The sequence below is a fragment of the Eumetopias jubatus genome, unplaced genomic scaffold, assembly GCF_037043125.1.
Source record: "Eumetopias jubatus isolate StellerSeaLion01/CBP00866 unplaced genomic scaffold, mEumJub1_p1.0 scaffold_13, whole genome shotgun sequence".
Taxonomy (NCBI): Eukaryota; Metazoa; Chordata; class Mammalia; order Carnivora; family Otariidae; genus Eumetopias; species Eumetopias jubatus.
In genome coordinates, this window is record NW_028274819.1 from 2,965,481 (window position 1) to 2,986,213 (window position 20,733).

The window sequence follows — 20,733 nt, forward strand, 5'->3', positions numbered from 1 at the left end:
GCCCGCACACACCCATGCCTGCATATACAAGTGTGCACGTACATGCCTACACACGTGTGCCCACACATGCCCACCTTCACACGTGTGCACATTCACAGACACGTGTACACACACCTGCATACACACATGCCCACACACGCCTGCCCCCATACGTGCATACGCACAGAGCTGCACACACACGCACACAAATGCACACACACATGCACAAGCACACACGTGCACTTAGGCATGCACTCATGCACACGTACACACACATGCATGCACACACATGCACACAAACGCATACACACATGCACATAGCCATACACACATGCACACACATGCATGCACACACATGGACACACACACATGCATACACACACATGCACACAGACAAGCGCACACGTGCCTGCCCCCATACGTGCGTACTCACAGAGGTGTGCACACATGCATACACGGGCATACACACATGCACACACATGCATGCACACATGCATACACACAAGCCCACCCACACACGCCTGCCCCCATACGTGCATACTCACAGAGCTGCACGCACACGCACATGCACACACAATGCATATACACACACATGCATACACACACGCCTGCCCCCATACGTGCATACTCACAGAGCAGCACACACACGTGGATACACACACGCACACACATGCCTACAGACAACACAGACACACATACATACACATGTACATGCATACACACATGCACACATGCAAACACACACACATACACACAAGCCCGCACACGCCTGCCCCATACATGCCTACTCACAGAGCTATGCACACACACATATGCACACACACACGCCCCCATACGAGCATACTCACAGAGCTGCGCACACACATGCACACACACGCCTGCCCCATACATGCATACTCACAGAGCTGCGCACACACGTGCACACATATGCACGCACACTTGCACACACATGCATACACACACGCACACAGATGCACACATGCGCACACACACGCCCACACACACCTGCCCTCTACGTGCATACTCAGAGCTGCGCACACATGTGCATACACACATTTCTACACACAAGTTCCCACACACTTCTGCACACACGTGTACACACACATTTGCATACACGTTTGCACACACAAGGTATGAGTGTTACCAAGCTGAGCAAACTGTTTGCCCTTTAATTTTGAGATAGCTCTGGAACGTGATCTCACGTGGACTCTTGATTAAAAGGAGAATGATGGACCATGTCTCAGGCTTGGTTAATATTGACTCACAGTCTTCCCTTGGTGGGAGGGGGCCCCTGGCTGGGTCCCACCTGGGAGGGCATGAATGGCGGTACCTGGCGAGGATTTATTCTTGTGTTTATGGTGGGACTTTTCAGCGAGCATCTTGTTGGGCTGTACGGAGCATTTGTAAGAGATTGCAGAAGCGGGGGTCTTGCAGGGCTCTGGAGTCCTGGTTCCAACTGGCCAGGTCACTCCCTCTCGGAACTGGCAGCTGCTGGTGCTTACAGTCTGCTCATTCACCCCCTTGAGGCTTTTCAAACATAAATGGAGTTACGCTGTATTATTGTTATGAGACTCTCTACTTGGAAAGTCTGTGTTTTCTACTTGGAAGTTCTTGGTGTATTTCTTTACAGGTTTGTGGATCTACCTGTTTTTTTCCTAAAACTTTCTAGGTGAAGAATGTTCTAGAATACATTCCCACTGTCCCTTATTTTAGAACATTTATGCTGCCTCCGGGTTTTCTCTTTCTTGTTGTGTTTTCCGTCCGGTATTTTTCTTGTTATATATTTTATACACACACAGAAGACGTTCTATAGATCAGTCTTAATGAGTCGAATTGTTTGGCCACGGGATGCAGGTATTAGACACTTGTATAGATTCTGCCAAGTCATCCAAAGTGTTTGCAGAAGTTAAGCCTCACCTGAGAGGGTGCGGGGCCGCTCGCCCGCCTCCTCACCACCCCGATGAGCAGAGGGGCACGCTGGGGACCTTACCCGGGCACGTCCCCAATTCCCTTGGGAGCCGAGCCTCTGAGCCGGTTCCTTTGGAGCCTGTCTGTGCTGCCGACCCGCAAACAGCTTTCTCTCTTTCCGTCTGCAGGATAGCTGTGCCAGAGTGCTGCTCTTCCGGGGCGGGAACAAGGAACAGAAGAACCACAACAGCCAGACTCCGTTCCAGGTGGGGGGCTCTCAGAGCCAGCATCCCCTGCGTGTGCGCGGTCGCGGGAGGCCATGTGGGGTTCCTCACGGACCTGTGTGTTGGACGCGAGGCGGGCCCGTCTCGCTGGGGATGTCGCCTGCTTTCGGAGGCTGCGTGCTCCTGGCGCCATCCCTTCTTTGTGCCGGAGCTGCTGACACATTTCAGTCAGCTGTTCCCTCCAACGACTTGTCTCTGTGGGCTATTGGAGAGGGCAGCTGTGGAAAAGCCTTCATGACTCTGTCTTGGGGTGGCGGCCTGTCATCTCTGGCACCCCCACAGGGCCTGTGGTCCCTGAGTGGAGGGGAGCAACCCTAGCCCAGCATCGGTTGGCAAGGTGCTCCACGGGGCGGGGGCGGGGTGCAAAGCTGCCGTCCTAATTATGTTTAAATTGTGGTAGAATGCGTATCACACAACGTTGACCGTTTCGACCACTTCCAAGGGTGCATTTCAGTGGCCGTAAGAACATTCCCGATGTTGTGCAAGCATCACTACTATGTGAATTGCATCACCCCCAAACAAAACCCCGCGCCCCCACACATCAGCCGTTGCTTCCCACTCTCCCCCACCCCCGGGGCCCCTGCAACCACCGATCCACTTTCTGTCTGTGGCTTTGCCTGTTTTGGACATTTCATAGAAAAGGAACCGCACCACAGGTGACCTTCGGTGTCCAGCTGCTTTCTCTCAGCAGACCAGTTTCAAGGGTTGTCCGTGTGGTGGCATGTGCCAGGGCTCTGTCCCTCTTCATGACCGAGTAAAATCCCATCACGTGGACACGGGGCTCATCTGATTTCGATGCAGCTGATGGGGTGGAAACGAATTTTTTTTTTGGGTAATGCATTAAGTTATGGCAAACACTGTCCGCTATCTCCACTTGACTGAAAGTCTAAGTGACTGTCATTTTATTTGGAATTAATTTTTGCATCTTTTTGAGCCAAGAGAGGTCTTTAATTTAGAACTGACACACATGGATGGTTTTCCTAATACTCTTCTGAGGCATTACTAATAAGTACAGGTTTGATGTCTTGAAAATGAACCAGTTTAATCAAAACACTGGGCAGAACATCTAATAAGCACCATTGAAAGTTCACTTAGTTCGCTCTTGCGGTGGGCCTGGATTGTGGTTTCGAATCTCATGGCTTTCAGGTGGTTAGAGCAAAATGGGAGTATTTCGCAGAGGTGACTTTCTGGTTTGTTCATTGGTCTAGAAAGACTGCGGTTACTCTCCGGGAAAGTGTCTTCTTGCCAGTGGTGATTAGAGGGAGCTGTGGCACCTTCCACTTCTTTGTGGCCATGTCTGCCCCTTTGGGCTTTGCTGTGGCTTGGTGGTAGTCTTCGTTTAAAGATTTCCTTTGCCACTAGATTATGGATGTCATTGGTCCTTTTTTTTTTTTTTCAAGTCAAAACATTGTTTAAATTGCTTAAAAAGGACAGCTGATGCCCTTTGATCCTTGGATAATACAAAAGAGCCCTTTCTGACTCTCTGGGGCAGTGCCTTGTGACCGCCACTTGGTGCTCCAGGGACGCAGCCTTGCAGGGCGTCTGGGACAGACGGCACATAGGTGGCCCCCCTGTTGGTCCCTACTGCTAAACCATCCCCCCAGGCAGGGATTCCCTGGCACGGGGCACTCCTATGGGAGTCCTGGCAGGATGCTTCGTACACACTCCCAGCAGAGGTCCTGCACCCACTCCAATACAGGGCTATCTGTCATAAGTGCCCAAATGGTTCTGGAAGACAGTTATGCAAAATGCAGTTGCATGATAGGACTTTGTGCCCTGCGAAGGTTGCTCATGGAACAGGTGGAATCAGAGCCTGGGGTGCCTGGTCTGCATGCCCGGACGGGCTCCACTGATTTGGGAGCTGGTTCCGTCCCTCGTGTCTCCCGCCTCCTCGTGCTGCAATGATATGGAGATGTGATCCAGCCCGCGGATCCCCGCCTGCGAGGTGCCTGGCTCTCATTCTCGTTCACAGCGCCCGCCTCCCAGTTATGGAAGAAGAGTCCCTTCCTGTTGAGCGTGTGGGGGAATGATGGCTTGCTGTGTTGTTTAAGGGGATCAGAAGTGCTCCGTGCAAAACGCTCATGATCCTCAGCTGCTGTACTAAGAAATCTTGGACCGTTTCACGAGTTCATCTGGCCAAACGTTTGCTTAATGATTTCATCCAGATGCTGAAGCAGCAGCATCAGCAACGCTTCGGGACTTGAAAGAAAATGCAAATACGCAGCCCCCAGCCTCCCAGTCCCACTGAGTCAGAAGCTCAAGGCAGGGCTTTGTGCTCTGGGTTCTGAGAAGCCTTCTGGAAACCCTGGTGTCTGCAGGGGCTTGAGAATCCCAAGAGAGATGATTTTTGAGGAGGAGGAGAAGGTCTTACATTGTTACTTGGGTGTGTACTAGGCAGTGATGCTGATGGCGGGGATTGCCTTGGTCAGCTCACCCGGCCACAGCAGAACACCACAGGCTGTGCGGAGTAAAGAACAGACGTTTATTTCTCGAAGTTTTGGAGGCTAGAAGTGTAAGGTCAGGGTGCCAACAAATGTAGTTTCTGGTGAGGCCTCTCTTCGTGGCTAATAGATGGCAAACTACTCACTGGCCTTTCCTCTGTGCACATGTGGGGGGGGGTCTTCTGTCCCATCCTGTCCTTATAGAAACATGCATCTGTTGGGGCCCCCCCGGTATGACCACATGTAACTGTAATCACTCCCCTAAAAGCCCTATCTCCAAATACCAACATATTGGGGGTTACGATTTCACCATTTGAATTTGGGGGGGGTACAAAATTCAACCTATAAAGTGGTGATGGTGGTGGTGGTGATAGTGAAGAAAATGAAGACGATGATGGTGATGGTGGTGACGGTGAAGAAAATGAAGACGGTGATGGTGGTGGTGGTGACGGTGAAGAAAATGAAGACGGTGATGGTGGTGGTGGTGACGGTGAAGAAAATGAAGACGGTGATGGTGGTGGTGGTGACGGTGAAGAAAATGAAGACGGTGATGGTGGTGGTGGTGACGGTGAAGAAAATGAAGACGGTGATGGTGGTGGTGGTGACGGTGAAGAAAATGAAGACGGTGATGGTGGTGGTGGTGACGGTGAAGAAAATGCAGACGGTGATTTTGGTGGTGGTGACCTTGAAGAAAATGAAGACGGTGATGGTGGTGGTGGTGACGGTGAAGAAAATGAAGACGAATATGGTGGTGGTGGTGATGGTGAAGAAAATGAAGGCAATGATGGTGATGGTGGTGGTGGTGACGACGAATCTTTCCTGGTGCACAGAATTTTAAAGCTCATAAATGTTCTTCTGACTGTTCTCATTTGATGTTAGACAACCCAATGAGGTAGGCATTTTTATTCATAATTTATAGGCAAAGTGGAATTCTAGAGAGATGGATGCATGGGAGTGCAAAATAAGTTAGTGGCTGAGCCTGTGGTCTCCACGCCTCCTGACCTCCCGTCCAGCGCTCCGGGGTCTGGAGTGAAGGAGACACTTCCCTCTGACAGGTAGCATATCTTGCATCCTGCCATGGAGTGAATGACATCAGGGGTCCTTTGTGCTTTGGATTGCTCAGTCAAGGGAACAAAGAAAAAAACCAAATGTATCTTGATTGTGAAATCAGAAAGGAAAGAAGTCTGAAGACATAGAAAGTCTGTGTGAAGCTGGAGTGCAGGCAGCCAGGGAGAGAACAGCCGTGGTGGCTGGTTTGCTGGGCGAGCTTGGCAAGGGGCACCCAGCCATCTAATCGGACCCTAGTGTGGGTGTGGCTATGAAGGTGTTTTGCAGATGTGGCTAACATCTAGAGCCAGTGGACTTAGAGTAAAGGAGATTAACCCTCCTTAGTAACATGGATGGCCCTCCTCTAATCAGTGGAAAGCCTTAAAAAAAAAACAGAACAAAACAGGTTTCCCAGGGAAGACAAGATTCGGGCTCAAGACTGTAATGCAGAAAGCCTGCCGGAGTTCCCAGCTTGCCGGCCTGTCCTACAGATTGTGGACTTGCCAGCCCACACAGTTGCACAGGCTAGTTCCTTAAAATAATCTTTTAATACACACACACACCGTGGACTTGCCAGCCCCCACAGTCGCACAGGCTAGTTCCTTAAAATAATCTCTTAATCTCTTAATACACACACACACACACACACACACACACACGTACACACACACACGTACGTCCTGCTGGTCCCCGCACACCTCGGGCTGACGCTCGGGGGAACGGATGAATCCTTCCTCCCTCCCGAAAGGGGCTTCCGTGGTGTCTTCAGCATCGCTTCCAGCACCTGGCGTGCGTGTGGGGAGAGGCGGCCTTTCTCCCCACGTGTGTCATGGTTGTCTCATTCCCTGGCTGTGTTCGGCAGCTGCCGCTCAGACGTCCAGATGCAGAGGAGTGCGGGGGATGGGGAGAAGGGGACATGGAAGGAGAGACCTTGCAGAGGGCTGGCGTCCGGTGCTCATGCAGGGAGGAAGTGTGAAGGCAGGGTGGGCGGGGCTGGTAAAGGTGGTGCACAGTGGCCGTGGCATGGCCTGCCTTGCGGTGGGCATAGCTCTCTGCCCCGCCCGCCCTGGAGCCTTCCTCCTGGGGCTCCTCCCACGGCTCATGCTCCCTCTGGACCCCGTGTTCCTCCTCGACCACCACACTGGACATACAAGCAGGAGAAAGGCCAAAGCAGGAAACGAGGAATTGAGTTTTAAATCCCAGGGCTGTGGCTGCCCCGGAGGCAGATCCCCATAAGTTCCGTCTCATGATGGCTCTCCGTGTCTTCGAGCTCTTCGCTCTGTGATTCACTCGATGGTTCCCGGCCTGTGGCCTTGCACAGCCCCCAGGGGAGCCCTGAGCTCATGAAAGTGACTTGTGTCTTTCCTGAAGCCGAGGCTGTCGTCCCTCAGACCCCGCGTCTCGTGTACTTGGCATGGAGCTCCCGTCGAGCTCACTCATTCCGCGGTGTAGACAGACGGGTGGATCCGTCCTTTGATTCGAGACGGTGTGATGAGCACCCTGCCGAAGACTGCGTGCTGTTGGTTCTGATCATACTGTTATTGAAGCAGCTGCTTCTGGGCTGGGGGCCAGGCCGGCGACAAAGTCACTCTGACGTTGTAGGGACGTCTGGTCTGGTTTTGCACGTTCTCTGGGAAACTGAGTAAATGCACCCAGTGGGCACCTCTGTTCCTGATTCCCTCTGGGCGCTTTTCTGAATCTGTTTCTTTGTTGAGCGACTCAAAACCCAAACTGCTCGCTAGTGGCTCGTGTCATTGAAATCCATGTGGATTTTAGAGCAGGCTCCGGACAGTTTGATTTCTCCATGACCTCACGCTCCATGCTGACATCGTGAGCCTGGTCCCAGGATCTCTCCTGTTGTGCCGTCTTTCATGCTGCAAGTGATGGGAGTGGACATTGGGAAATTGCAAAGTTAGCATTAAATGCACGTTCATACAGACACACAGAGGGGCCACGTAACCACAGAGGCAGCGCCGAGGGGACCCGGACACAGCCCCGAGGATTCCTGGAGCCCCCAGCAGCTGGGGGAGCATGAAGGTCCTTCCCCCAGCGCCTCTGGAGCGAGCTCACCACTGCCCACAAATGGGTTTCAGACTTCTGACCTCCAGGTGGGGGGAGAATCAGTTCCTGTTGCTGTGAGCCGCTCGCCCCGGGACCCTCAGGCAGCCCCTTCCAAACCTGTGCAGTGGGGATAATTACAGCAGTTACGGGGTGGAGGGGGTGGGGATCAGGACTCCGCGGGGGAGGCCTGATGGTGCTGTGGGTGCGGCCTGCTGTCATCAGCGGCGCGGAGCAGGCTGGCCTGGAAGCCGGGAAGCAGGGCTGGAGCTGCAGCCGAGGGTCGCGGGAGACATGCCAGGGGATGCCACACCTGGGGACGTTGGACGCTCGAGGCTTCCCTCTCATGCCTCACCCCCACCGCGCATGTTCCGGGGGAAGCAGCACTGGGACCCTTGAAGATGATGGAGGGTTTGTCGGTTTCGTCTCAGCCCTGGCCGTGGTGAGCGGTGAAACGTTTTATTTTTTTCTGTCCAGCCAGATCCTGTTTTTATTTGTCTTTTCTTCTTGTGGTGTGTCTGTCTGGTGTGTTCAACAGCAGCTCACCGAGGCAGGACCTGGGTGCCGTGGGTACCTGCCTCCCACCTTGTGACCCGCTGACCCTCTGGAGGGCACACAGGACACCTGCTCTCACTTACCCTGTGGCTGGAATCAGCTACTGTTTGACGGCTATCACCCCAGAGTGTTTGACTGTGGCCTGCCCAGGGTATTTAAAAAATGAAATTCTTTGCCAACATTTATATTTCATATAAAAATTCAGGCTTCCAGCTTCCCTTGAAAAATTAGGAAAGGCAGCCTTTGTGCAAGTTGGCATTTGACTGGGGTTGGGGACCCCAGCCCTACCCCTTGGGGAAGGAGTAGGCTTTCCATCTGCCACAGCCCCCCTCACCCCTCCCTGCTCACCCTGGCCCAACTTGTCCACTCTGTGGCCTGGCTGGTCTCCCCCCTCCACGCCCTGCAGCCTGTCACCCCTGTGTAGGATGAGGGGTTGGGCAAGCCATTCATTTACATACACTTTCTTTTTAAGTTTTTCTGTAAGTCTTATCTGGGATTCAGACTCTGTGTTCCATAGAAACAAGCACGTGGAAGTTGTATTTCTGGATTAGGGTCTAGAGACTTGGGTGACTGGAAATGTTAGGGTGGAACACTGTGCATATCTGTGATGAGACTAATCGGGTTTCAAGTTCGTTATTTCAAGCAGCACACAGAGTTCCCAGTAAGAGCCACACTCTGTTCTGGGTGCTGGGGAAGCAACGTCAGTGAGCAACACAACACCCCTATACTCGTGGGGTACACGCCAGCCAGACTGATAATTCATAAGGAAAGAGATAGACACGTAACAGGTTAGGGTTGGTGAATAACGTGAAGGACAGTGAAGCAGGGAGAGGGGTGGAGAGAAAGGGGGGAGGGTCTTTCATGACGGGAACCTCACATGGCCTTGGACCCTGAGCAGAGACGGCGGAAAAGGCAGGGAGAAAGTGGGCCATGCACATCCCTGGGGGGAGCCTTCCAGGGTCTGAAACCGGCACATGCAAAGGCCCTGGGGTCAGAGTACGCCTGATGTGTTTGAAGAGCAGCAAGGAAACCAGCGGGCTGGGAGTCAGGGATGGGCGCCCCTGAGAATGCACCACAGGCAGCTGGTGGGAGGAGAAGGGGGCCTAGACTCCTGCCCAGGGGACCCTCGGCCAAGGCCGGGGTGGGGCCCAGAGGGGTCTGTTGGCAGGCGCCGCTCTCCCTTCGCTGAGAGAGGCTCGTGAGCACCTTCGGCCAGTTTGTAAACACGCAGGAGACAGGGTCAGCAGTCCTCAGCACTAGGAAGTGGAGAAGAAAGAGGTCAAGAGAATTAGGGAACCCAGAAGCAGATGGGCACATGACAACTGCCCCGATAGCGCGGGGAAAACCCCCCCAACCTGCCTTCAGTGGAAAGAGCTGTGGGCCAGCCAGATCTCATGGAGGCCAGGCTCTGCCGTGTTGAGGATGCACATGGGGCTGGAACTGGGAGCACTGGTTAAATGTGCCGTGACCTGCCAGGCCCGTATGACCCGGCCTGGGATCTCGCCGACCTCGCACCCCGAGTCCCTCTCCTGGCTTGCTGTCTCTGCTCCAGATGCCCGGACATCTGACCCTTTCTCAGGCACACCAAACACGTTCCTGCCCGAGGGCCTTTGCACTTGCTGTCACCCCTGGGCATGGAACCTGTGTGCTGTGATTCATCCCGCCTGTGAACGCAGCCTGTGGGGCCTCCTGCTGACCAGAGCAGCCCACCCCCAGAGCCTCCATTCTGTGGGCAGGTGCTTCTGATGAAAACTGGGGCCGGCTCGGGGAAACCCCAACATGAAAGGGAGACACTCAAAGAGCAGGAATAGAGATGCTGGATAGAACCTGAGAAACTCAGAGCCCAGAAGGGAACTTAAAGACTGCATACACCATTCTCAGTGCAAGAAGGGAGGAGACCGCGTGTGTGCTGTGGGGCGTTTGAGGGGCTCTTGAAAGTTATTAATGACATAGCCGACCTCTGACAGTTGCAGCCTGAGGAGATGGGCAAGAGAAATTCAAGGAGTCACCACCACCTGTGCCCAACATCTGAATGATGGAATTTCCAGAGGAACCAGGAAAAAGAGAAGAAATTAGCAGAGAGGTTATTCGAGACAATGCCACCCACTAGGACGCAAGATTCCTGATCAAAAAGGCCCCTGACTTTCCAGGGTGACACGGGAACCAAGGCTCACGGCCAGGACAGGGCTCACGAGAGCCCAGAACTTTAGGAATAAAAATAAAAACATGATTCTTAAGTCTCAAGAGAGAAAAGCCAGTTTCCGCATCAAAGATCGGGGGTCAAACATTGCAGCAGCAGCACGGGAAGCTCGTCGACCTTGAATTGAGTCCTTCCTCTTGAAACTCTGAGGGAAGAGCCTTGTGAGCCCGTATTCCAGGAACCCTTGCGAGCCTCCCATGCACGTGGCTGGAGGATGCGCTCCCCTAACCCCGGCCTGGCGCGAGCCCGGAGCACCAGCCTGGTGGGCGCAGAGGGGTGGGCAGCGCTGGGACGGGTGTCACCTGGACACAAAGGAAGCGGGTGGCCCCGTGTGTTTGCCCCTGGAGGGGACACGTGCTCTGTACAAGTGAAACCTCCGTCAGAACGTGGGGATGAATGAATTACAGGTACCCAGAAAAGCAGGTTTTAAAACATGGCTGTTACTCAAGGGAAATGCAGTCCTAGTTGGCTGGCTCTCGGCCTGCAGGTGAGGTGTAGACGGTCATGGTGACCCGTGGGCCCGGGCGTGGCTGGGGGTGCTGGCTGCCAGCGCGGAGTCGCACAGAACGGGCAGCTTCACGTTCACCTTCATGGTTCTGGAGGCTGGAGGCCCGAGATCCCGGTGCCAGCCCATTCGGTGGCTGCCGAGGGCCCGCCTCCTGGCTCCCGGACGCCGTGTCCTCTCGTGGCCTTGTCTCCACGCATGCATGCAGGATGGAGAGTTCTGCCCCTCCTCCTCTCACTAGGGCACAGATCCTGTTGCGGGGCCCACCCTCATGACCTCATCTGACCCTGACCGCCTCCCAAAGGCCCCACCTCCGAGTGCCACCCATGGGGGGGTGTGCTTCAACACAGCAATTTGGGGGAAATTTATCTCCAGCTTCTGGGGCTCCACGGGGCTCTGAGGTGTGGCCGTGCCCCTCCAGCCACCACCTGTGTGCTCATGGGGCCCCTCCTCTGTATTCAAATCTCCCTCGGCCTCTTTCTTCTAAGGACATCTGTGGTTATGTTTAGGCCCCACCCGGAAAACCCTGGACAGTGTCCCCATATCAGGATCGTCAACTTCATCACGTCTGCAGACATCCTTCTTGGCCACATAAGGTCCTGTATTCACAGGCTCCAAGGGATTCAGTTGTGATATCTTTTGGGGGCAGTTATTCTGCCCACCCCAGGAGGGAAGGACAGTAGCCAAGCAGAGGAGAGTTTCTGGATAAGGCCTCACCATTCCCTCTGCCTGGGGGGCCCCCCACCCCCAGCTTGGCTGGCTGTTCACTGCTGTCCCTCTGGGAAGCTCAAGGCCCCTCCCTGAAGGGGGTGTCCAGAGGACTCCCTCACCGCACATCATCCTGGTCTCCCGGGGTCTCCGTCTGTCTCACCTAAGCCTTTGTTTCTGTTACCCCTTGAGGTACCGTGAGTGTTAGTTTTAGGGACATGCCCTTCCTTGGCGGGGGGAATGCTCTTCCAAATAAACCCCAGAGCAGTAACTACATGGATGACATTCAGGAAGTCTACCTGCCTCTACCTACCCACTCAGTGTGGTTCAGCCTCTGAGCATCCCCTCCAGGCTTACGGGGCTTAGAGACATATCTGGGACAGCCCATCAGTGATGCTGAGAACCTGTCCTAAGGCCCCCAAGCTGTGCTCCCACCCGGACCTCAGCAGAATGACCGGGTCTGGACCAATCAGACTGTTCCCCCTAGGACGTTGGGACTGAGCCAGGGCCTTCCAGTGGGGTCAGAAAGAACCCTCTGGCAACGCAGATCCTGGGGGAGCAAAGGGGGGCCAGGGCGGGGCACGTCGAATGGAGGAAGGAAGAGGTGATATGCACTAGGAGACAGTAAGAGGGACGCACACGCACACGCACACGCACACGCACACGCACGGCCAACGTAGACTGCGGCTCCCAGAGGTCCCCTGGCTTCTGAGAGGTGCGGCCATACATCCTACGCTAGGTTTTCATGAGATTCTCTCCCCAAACTGCCTTTTTTTGGTTGACCCAACAAGTGGGTTTGTGTTCCTGAAATACAGTCAGCTCCTGAGTCGAACAGGGACAACGCTGTGTCTTGGCCCAGACTTGGTTTCCCTACATCCTGTCTTCCCTGTCATGCTTGCCTTCGGTGCCCACAGTGGGAGCCACGTGCATCCTCTGAGCAGCTCCCCAGCACCAGGCTCTCTGGGGCTGAGGGTCAGTAACGTCCCCACTCACAGCCCAGGCACAGAACTTGGGTCACATGCCGGGGTCACAGTCACACCCAGTCCCAGGACCAAGTCCGTGTGGCCAAAAGGAAGCCATTTTCCAGAATGTTCTGGTGCCTGGGTCGTCCATGGCACGCAGGCTCACCCAGCTCCCTGGGCCCTGAGGAGGTTGTAGTGTCGGAGGGGCAGCAGGGGACAAATGATGGCGTGGCCTCCCGTCCCCCGTCTGAAGCCCATGTGGGTGGGAGGCGGGCCTCGTTCAGGCACTGAGGCACCAAGCAGGGTCCACCCGGGTGGGCCCTCAACAGAGCCAGTCCGCAGTTCTCAGTGAAAGGCTTTGGGGTTTCTGTTTGGTTCTGATTTCTTGGGCATGTGTTCTGCCACTTGACTTAGGGACTTGTATATGACGTTTGTGCTCTCCATTCCTCTAGTTCTCCTCTCAGTTTGGATGCCTCTGGGTATCTGCTGTTGGGTGATTTTCAGCTTTCCTCCTGGGCATAAGCAGCATCGATCCCATGACTTTACAGAAGCTCAGAGTCCCTCCGCCCAGTGTCTTAGCTTGTCCGGGGTTGCCTAGTGTCACTTTCCAGCACCAGGTGGAGAACCGGGGTTTGGGCAGCATGGGCTGCCTGTCTCCTGCTACAGATCCCAGGCTCCCAATTTAAATGCTGCAGCTACCAGCAGCATTTCCAGAAAGGGCAGGCCGATCGAGAAATCCCAGGGAAGGAAAGGGACCCCGAGGAGCTGGTTGCAATGAGAAATGACGTTTCTTCCACGATGTTCAGTGCTGACTGAGTCATGTCAGGGACCGCCAGTGGGCGCCAGCGTAATTTCCCCACCATTTGGGGTCTTCACTGTGTTCCCTTGCTCACAATCTCTGGTCCCTTCTCTGTAGGAGACCGTATAGGGGGCAGACAGGTCCGTGGAGGTGGGGATGCCCTGCCATCGCTGACCTGGCCAGCTCACTCTCTCTCTCTCTCTCTCTTTCTCTCTTGCTGAGAACTGAGAACTGTTTCCACTGTGGTTTCCACCTGCCGGCCTGCTCACCAGAAGCCACGGGATTGCCAGCAAAATAGATAAATTTATAGCAAAGACAAGCACGCGGTGGTCATACTCCTTTTGTCTGTTGCTTTAAAGGTAGTTGGAGGCTCTCAAGTTGGTGTTAGTAGAGGGATTCTTCTCCATCATTTTTTTTTTTTTAACGTTTAAGAATAAGCTCTAGAGAGTTGGCATTTAAAGAACGCTGTTTATTCACGAGGGAGAAGTCTCTGCCTGCTGTGACATTAGGAAGGCCACATTGGTCTCAATTAGTGCAAGACTTCACCCCTCAGGGTCCAGGAGCGAGGCCAACCGGTGGGTCAGCTGGTGCTGCTGGGAGGGGGTGTGGGCCCAAGTGGGACACCACAGGCTTTCCATGGTGGGAGCTCCAAATCCCAGCTTTATTAGGAACGATTCATAATACGGGGTCTGGCTTAAGACGCCTGTTAGCGTTACAAAGAAAGACCTCAGGACGAAGTTTTGCTGTGCTTTCCAGAACTTGGAGTTTGCCAAGCATTCTCGAGCCTCCTTCTCCCAGAGGGCTTACTTGTCTTGGAAAAGCATCGTCTAGGGCAGAGTCTGTGTGTTATTCATCTCTCAGTTGAAGCCAAGTGCCCCGCTCAGGGCCTGGCACAGAGTAGGTGTGCTCGTCCGTGCAATAAAAGGGTAAAGAGTAAGTTCACATCCTTATGGCCTGACGGAACAGAACCGGTCGTGGCCTTAGATTTTAGGGTATTGGAAATATGGGTGACCTTCTGGGATGGATTTGGGATGGCTCTGTGGGTTCTCTGAGCCCAGGGGCCTGGCTGTGATTCCTGCTTTGGCTCCCAGCTAGCCACGGAATTGGGTCTGCACACTCATTTAAGACTCTGTTTCTCAGTTTGCGAAATGGGATAATAAACCCAGCGGTCTGCCTGGAGAATACAGGGGAAGGGGAATAGGGTGGTTGGCACAGGCTGCTCCAGCCCTCTCCCAGGTCCACGCTGGGCCTCCATCGCTCCATTTTAGAGCTCTGCCCCTCGCAAGATGCAGGCAGCTCAAGAACAGAAAGTTCTAGAAATTAAGCCTACTTGTTCAAATGACTGGTCCTGGTCTCCTTAGTGACCTCTCCTCTTCAGACCTCACATTGCTCATCTGGGGACAGTTCTGCCCATCGTGGGGAGCTCTTGTGACCATGGCAGAACGCCTGCCCATCAGCATGTACTGTGTAATCGGCTCTGCCGGTAGCTGAGCCCCGTCCCCGCTCCTGGTTCTCTAGAGCCAGTGGGCTCTCGTGGGAGCCCCCTGGGCTCTCTGGAAAGCACAAGGGACTGCTTGGCGCCCACCCGTGCAACGCAGACTTCCTGCAAATGCCGTGCGTCCCCAGGCAGGAGGCCCCATGTTGAGATTCTTATTGCTGAGGAACCACCCTTTACCTGGGGGGTACCTGTGAGGGTTCCCCTTCGGCCAGTTGGCCCCTGACACTCACCTGAGGTTCCAGGTTCATTGGTTGTCCAGCGAGTACTTACCCGAAGCCTTCTGGGTGTCAGTGAGTCCCGAGGACGGGACACGCCGCAGGACCAGCCCCTGCTCCCACCGGGCGCCCACAGCGACTCCCTCGGAAGGTCGTGCCGCCCACCACTTAGTGATGGCTGTCTTACCTGTTCTCGGGGGCTCTCTGCTCACCTGTCACAGCTGTCATCAGTTGCATTTGAAACCACAGGAGCTCCCCACGATGGGCAGAACTGTCCCCAGATGAGCAATGTGAGGTCTGAAGAGTTTTCCCCAGTGTTGGGGAAGGCGTGTCGGCAGCCTCTCCATCATTGGGCACATAAAACAGCGAGCATCATGCGTGTGCGCTGTCTTATACTTGATAAAATACGGTTGCAACAGGGGTGCTAAGCACCAGGTGAGCCTATTTGGGGGTTGCCTCGTCTGGGGCCCAGCAGGCTTCCCTGGGAGCAGCACCTCATCTGACGTCTGAATGCCGAGTAACTTTGCTCAGACGCATGCAGGTGGGTGGGAAGGGTCGCTTCTCAGGCTGGGAACCCTGTGCTCAAAGGTCGCATAGTGAACAGGTGTGGGCAGTGTGGGAAACAGAGTGAGAAGGGGGAGGGGAGGCTGGCCCGATGCATGCGGCCCTCGCAACCTGCGGCAGGGAGGGCCACGGACAGACTCTCGATCTGCAGTAAGAAGCGAGCATCTGTGGTGTATGTTATTTCACGTTTGCTTTTTTAAAAATCGTGGTAAAATACACATATCCAATGTTGCCAGGTCTTCTGGCTTTTCAAGAGAATTTAGAAATTCAGTTCTTTTCAATCATGGTAAAATTTACATAATGTAGACATTACCACCTTAACTATTTTTAGGTGCAGGGTTGAGGGGCATTAAGTGCATTCACACTGTTGTGCAGCCGTCCTCACCATCTGTCTCCAGAGCTTTCCGCCTTCCCAAACTGAAATTCTGTCCCCCTGAGACACCGACCCCCATCCCTCCCCTGGCCCCGGTGCCCACTGTCCACTCTCTGTCCCCGTGAATCTGGAGACTCTAGAGACCACATATGAGTGGAATCTTACAATATATGTCCTTTTGTGTCTGGCTTATTTCACTGAGCATCGTGTCCCCGGAGTCCATCTGCGTCGGAGCAGGTGTCAGAATGTCCATACTTTCTAAGGCTGAGTGACAGTGTGTGGACAGGCCACGACTTGTTTTTCCCTTTGTCCGTGGATGGACCCTTGGGCGCTCCCATTGCAATAATGCTGCCGTGAACGTGGGTGAGCTGGTGGTTCTCCAAGCCCTGCCTTCGCCTCTCTGTGGACACCCCAGCAGTGGGCTTGCGGGGCCACGTGGAAAGCCTGTGGTTCATTTTCTGAGGAGCCGCGTGCCGTCTTCCGCGGCGGCTGCACCACGTCACGTTCCCTCGAGCCGTGCCCAGGGCTCTCCACATCCTTGCCAGCCCTTGTTTCTGCTTCGGTTTATATGGTCGCTGTCCTCATGGGCGTGAGGTGGCACACTGTGTGTTTTTAAATTGTTTTGTCTGTGTGGCAACCACCAGGACAGTGTTGTAAGGGAAGCACGGGCACCCCTGCCCTCCAGCTGGTGGCCCCCACGTGGGGTCTTTGAGGGTCTGGCGGACTCTCCACTTCCTCTGACCTTGGCTCTGCTCTGTCCCAGCACAAGACCGAACACTCAGGAGAGGGTGCTGCTCACAGCCTGGGAAGGGGAGGCATGGCAGCCTGACTTGGGATAGTGGCTCTAGTTAGTGGAAAACAGAACTGGTGTCCTGGAAATGGGCGCAGAGCCAGCGATGGGGGTCCTGCCTGCCATGGGGTGCATTTCTCTATGTCCGTGGTCCCCCTGGCCAGGACAGCACAGGCATGGGACCCAGCAGGACCCCCTGTTGCTTCTGTCACTAATTGAATTTGAAGAGTCCTTATTCATCCCGTTTCTGGAGCGTCCGAGATGGGGCCTCGCTTCCTACAGGCCACGGTTTAAGAGAAGAACTAGTACGTCTGGAAATTAGGATTTCCTGTAACCCTTGTGAGAGACAATGACTCTGTTTCCTCAAAGGAACTTGGTCTTTGTCGTGAAGATGTCCATCGGCAAGGCAGAACCAACACTTTTGCCCAGAACTGGATGTCCCCAAAATGTTTTCTTTTCTTCCAAGAACATCACGGTTTCTGCTGGAAGAAGACATTTTTGGTGGAAGATACGGTGTCAGATTATGGTAATTCTAAGACGTTTCGAGTGGGCTTATGGAAATGGCTAATAAATACTGCCTACAGAGACTCAAAGTTTTTTAAAACAGCAATGTATGTTATGCTAATTTTGACTTGCCAGGATTTCTACAGCCTTGAAGGAAAATGGATGATGTTTTTCATTCTTCCTTTAAAATGTTAGGATGATTTTTCACTTTGGAAAAATAATCAGGGTAGTTGAGAGTGTGTATCTGTGCAGACGAGGTGGACCCACCAGCAGATGGTGGCTGTCACAATCGGGGACCCATGCAGTGACACTGTGGTAGCCAGCAGCTGACCCTTAACATAGGGGCATGTCAGGACTTCTCTTCTTCCTTTGGAAGGGCTAGGTGAGGTCTTGACTCAGAAAACACTGCCCCTGGTCACCGGTGACAGTGTCCCCACCTGGAAAAAGCTCACAAACCAGATGATTGTTCTGCATCTCAGTCCCCTTGTCCTGACTTGCCGTGGCCAAGTGGACAGCTCTGACTGGGGTCCGAGCAGCCCATACAGTGTCCCTCTAAGTGATGGGAGGGGAGTGGCAGTGGCCTCTGGCCTCAATTTCCAAGGGCTCCATCCTTAAGTGTTTCTTTAAAACAGCTGTATTAAGACATAATTCACCTACCGTGCAACTCCCCCATGGAACGTGTACAGTTAGCTTGTTTGGGGTGTATTCATAGATACGAGCAACCACCGCTACTCTCAATGTTAGAACACTTTCATCCCGCAAAAGAAACCCTTCCACCATCGTTCCCCGACCTGACCCCAGGACCTGACATCCGTGGACCTACTTCCCGTCTCCGTGGATGTCTCTCTTCCGTATAAATCGAGTCTACACTACATGGCCTTCTGGGGTGGGCTTCTCTTGCTCAGCGTACTGTTTTTGAGGCTCGTCTACACTGTAGCAGGTGTCCGTGCTTTGTGCCTTTCCATGGTGGAATATAATTTTATTGTGTGTAATCAGTTGATGGCTTCTTTGTGTTCTTGCTATTTCAGAATGCATTTAGAACAGCAAAATCAGCCCCCGTGGCCAGTCGTCTTGTCCCAGGCATGGTGGTGATTTGGGAGTGGTTCCAGTTGGGCATCCCACACTAGCCAGGTGGGGTACTTGAGAAAGAGCTGGAGTAACATGCAATAATAATGACTAGCACTTGTTATGTGCTTGAGTCAGCTCAGACTAGGTTATGGTGTGGTAACAAGCATCCCCACCCTTTCACTGGCTTCCAGCCATCTAGTGACACGGCCAGAAAAATTGGTCCCGGTTTTGTCTCTGTCCCAGGACCCAGGCCGAGGAGACCTGGCTCTTCTTTAGGCTGAGACGGCAGGGAGCAGGCAGAGCCAGAGTTGGGGGGCAGGGAAGGACCCGCTTCCCTTCCAGCGGGAGGCCCTACTACTCACAGGCCACAGGCAGGGCTGTCTAAGCCTCATCCGGGCAGAGGTAGAATGACTGGAGCCCGGAAAACACGACATCAGGGGCTGGCAACTTTAAACTGCATTTGGCCCATTTCCTTATCTCTCTAAATAAAGTTTTATTGGAACACTGCTGCACCCATTTGCGTTTTCTCCGCGGTTGCTCTCGAGTGATGGCGGCAGAGTTGAGCAGACGCCGTAGAGACCGTGTGGCCTGCGACGGTGGAGATCTTTACTCTCTGGCGCTCACCTCCGCTCTCCATCCTCGTCAGCACCCTCGTCACCTTCCTCATCCCAGTGCCTCTTAGGGGGTATGGACAGCTTCTCTGTAATGAGCAGGGTCAACAGGTTTCTTTGTTGTGGGGGCCAAGGAGAGGCCCCCCAGTGATGTCTATATCCTGATCGCCCAAACCCATGAATGTGTTCCCTTTTGTGGCAGGAGGCACTTCTCAGGTGTGATTCAGGTTAAGGGTCTTGACATATGGCAGGTGGGCCTGCGCTCCTTAGGTGGTCTCGTGTCATTCACGAGGGGCAGGAGGGGCAGAGCGAGAGGAGACATGGCGAAGGAAGCGTAGGTCAGAGCGGCTGATGGATGGCGCTGGGCTGCTGTCATCGTGGACCCAGGAGGGGCTGCGCGCCCAGGAACACGGTGCCACAGGAGGCTGGAAAAGGCCAAGAAACTGATTCTCCCCCAGAGCTTCACAAGAAACCAGCCCTGATGTCGCCTTGATTTTAGGACTTCTGGCTCTGGAACTGCCAGGTACTAAATGTGCGTTGCTGTAAGCTGCTGCGTCTGTTCCTCATTACAGTGGCCCCGGGACACTTGCACTCCTGTCCCAGCCGCCGAGTCCCCATGACAGCCCCTGAGACAAAGCCTGTCCTTACCCTGTATCAGAGGTAAGACCACAGTGATGTCGAGCACCCTCCTCGGGGCCGAGCCCAGCGTAAGCGCTGGTATCCTGCCCTCGATGATGCTCTCAGACTTTTCCACAAAAACGTATTTCCTTACTGTGATATGCGCTAATGAACGATGACCATGGGTGCACATGCTGGAAGGCACACAGACTAAAGAAATGGCAGTTCTTGTGCACATTGCATTCTTGTGGGTGCCTCTCTTACCCTGTTGTTCTAGAAGCTTCATCTGAGCTCTCACTCTGCAGGTCTGTGTCCACCTCGGAGTCTTGTTACAATTGATCTGTGTGCACGTCCTCCAGCCCCACCCACCCAGGAGGTACCGGCTGTCACTCTTGGTCACCCGCACCACCCGGCAGCTCGTCTTCCCCTCCCTTCTCTGGCACAGGCTTGGTGGGGGCTGGAAGGTGGTCCTACTGCCCGTTTGGCTTCAGGGCCACCGGCTGAATCTTGCCCTCCAGCATGACCCACCTTACCAGTCCTGTGACGTGTTTCTTCCTTGGTCTCAATTCTGCTCTGTGAGTGCTTTTTGGGGGATTCTGGTTCCTCCTCGAGGAAAGAGCATCTCTGCTGTCCCACCGTCTCGGCAATCAATCAGCCTTGAAGCAAATGCCCTCACTGTACTCCACACACTGTCTCTCCGTTCCAAGCCCTGGGACCCCATCTCATGGTCCAGATGAAAGCCAGTAGGAGACCATGCAGGATCATTCTGCAAGAAGGCCCTTTTTGGGGTGAGGTTGCCCTGACAACCACCCTCTGTTTCCCACCTCAGCAAACGTACCTTAGGACTGCCAAGCACAAGCCCTTGATCAATGCCTGGTCAGCGCTGAGAACTCTTCTTCACTGAATTCGGCTCGCGGGCTGGTTGACCAGCTGTCTCAGACCTCTCCCTTCAAAGAGACCACCAGCTTTTCCTTCTAAACATCTTTGGGTCACGGGGTGGAAGGGAGAGTTCTGTGATTCCTGGAGTCTCTCCTAAAAGTGACCAA

General features: G+C 54.1%; 1 protein-coding gene across 8 annotated transcripts in view; it reads left to right on the top strand.

Moving 5' to 3' along the window:
• Positions 1-20,733, top strand: part of SHANK2 (SH3 and multiple ankyrin repeat domains 2) — a 427,977-nt gene that overhangs the window by 65,258 nt on the left and 341,986 nt on the right. For all 8 annotated transcript variants that reach the window (XM_088018088.1, XM_088018082.1, XM_088018083.1 and 5 more), the window contains one exon: positions 2,076-2,153. In XM_088018088.1, coding sequence (XP_087874214.1) covers positions 2,076-2,153 — 78 coding nt within the window. The remainder of the gene's footprint in view (positions 1-2,075; positions 2,154-20,733) is intronic.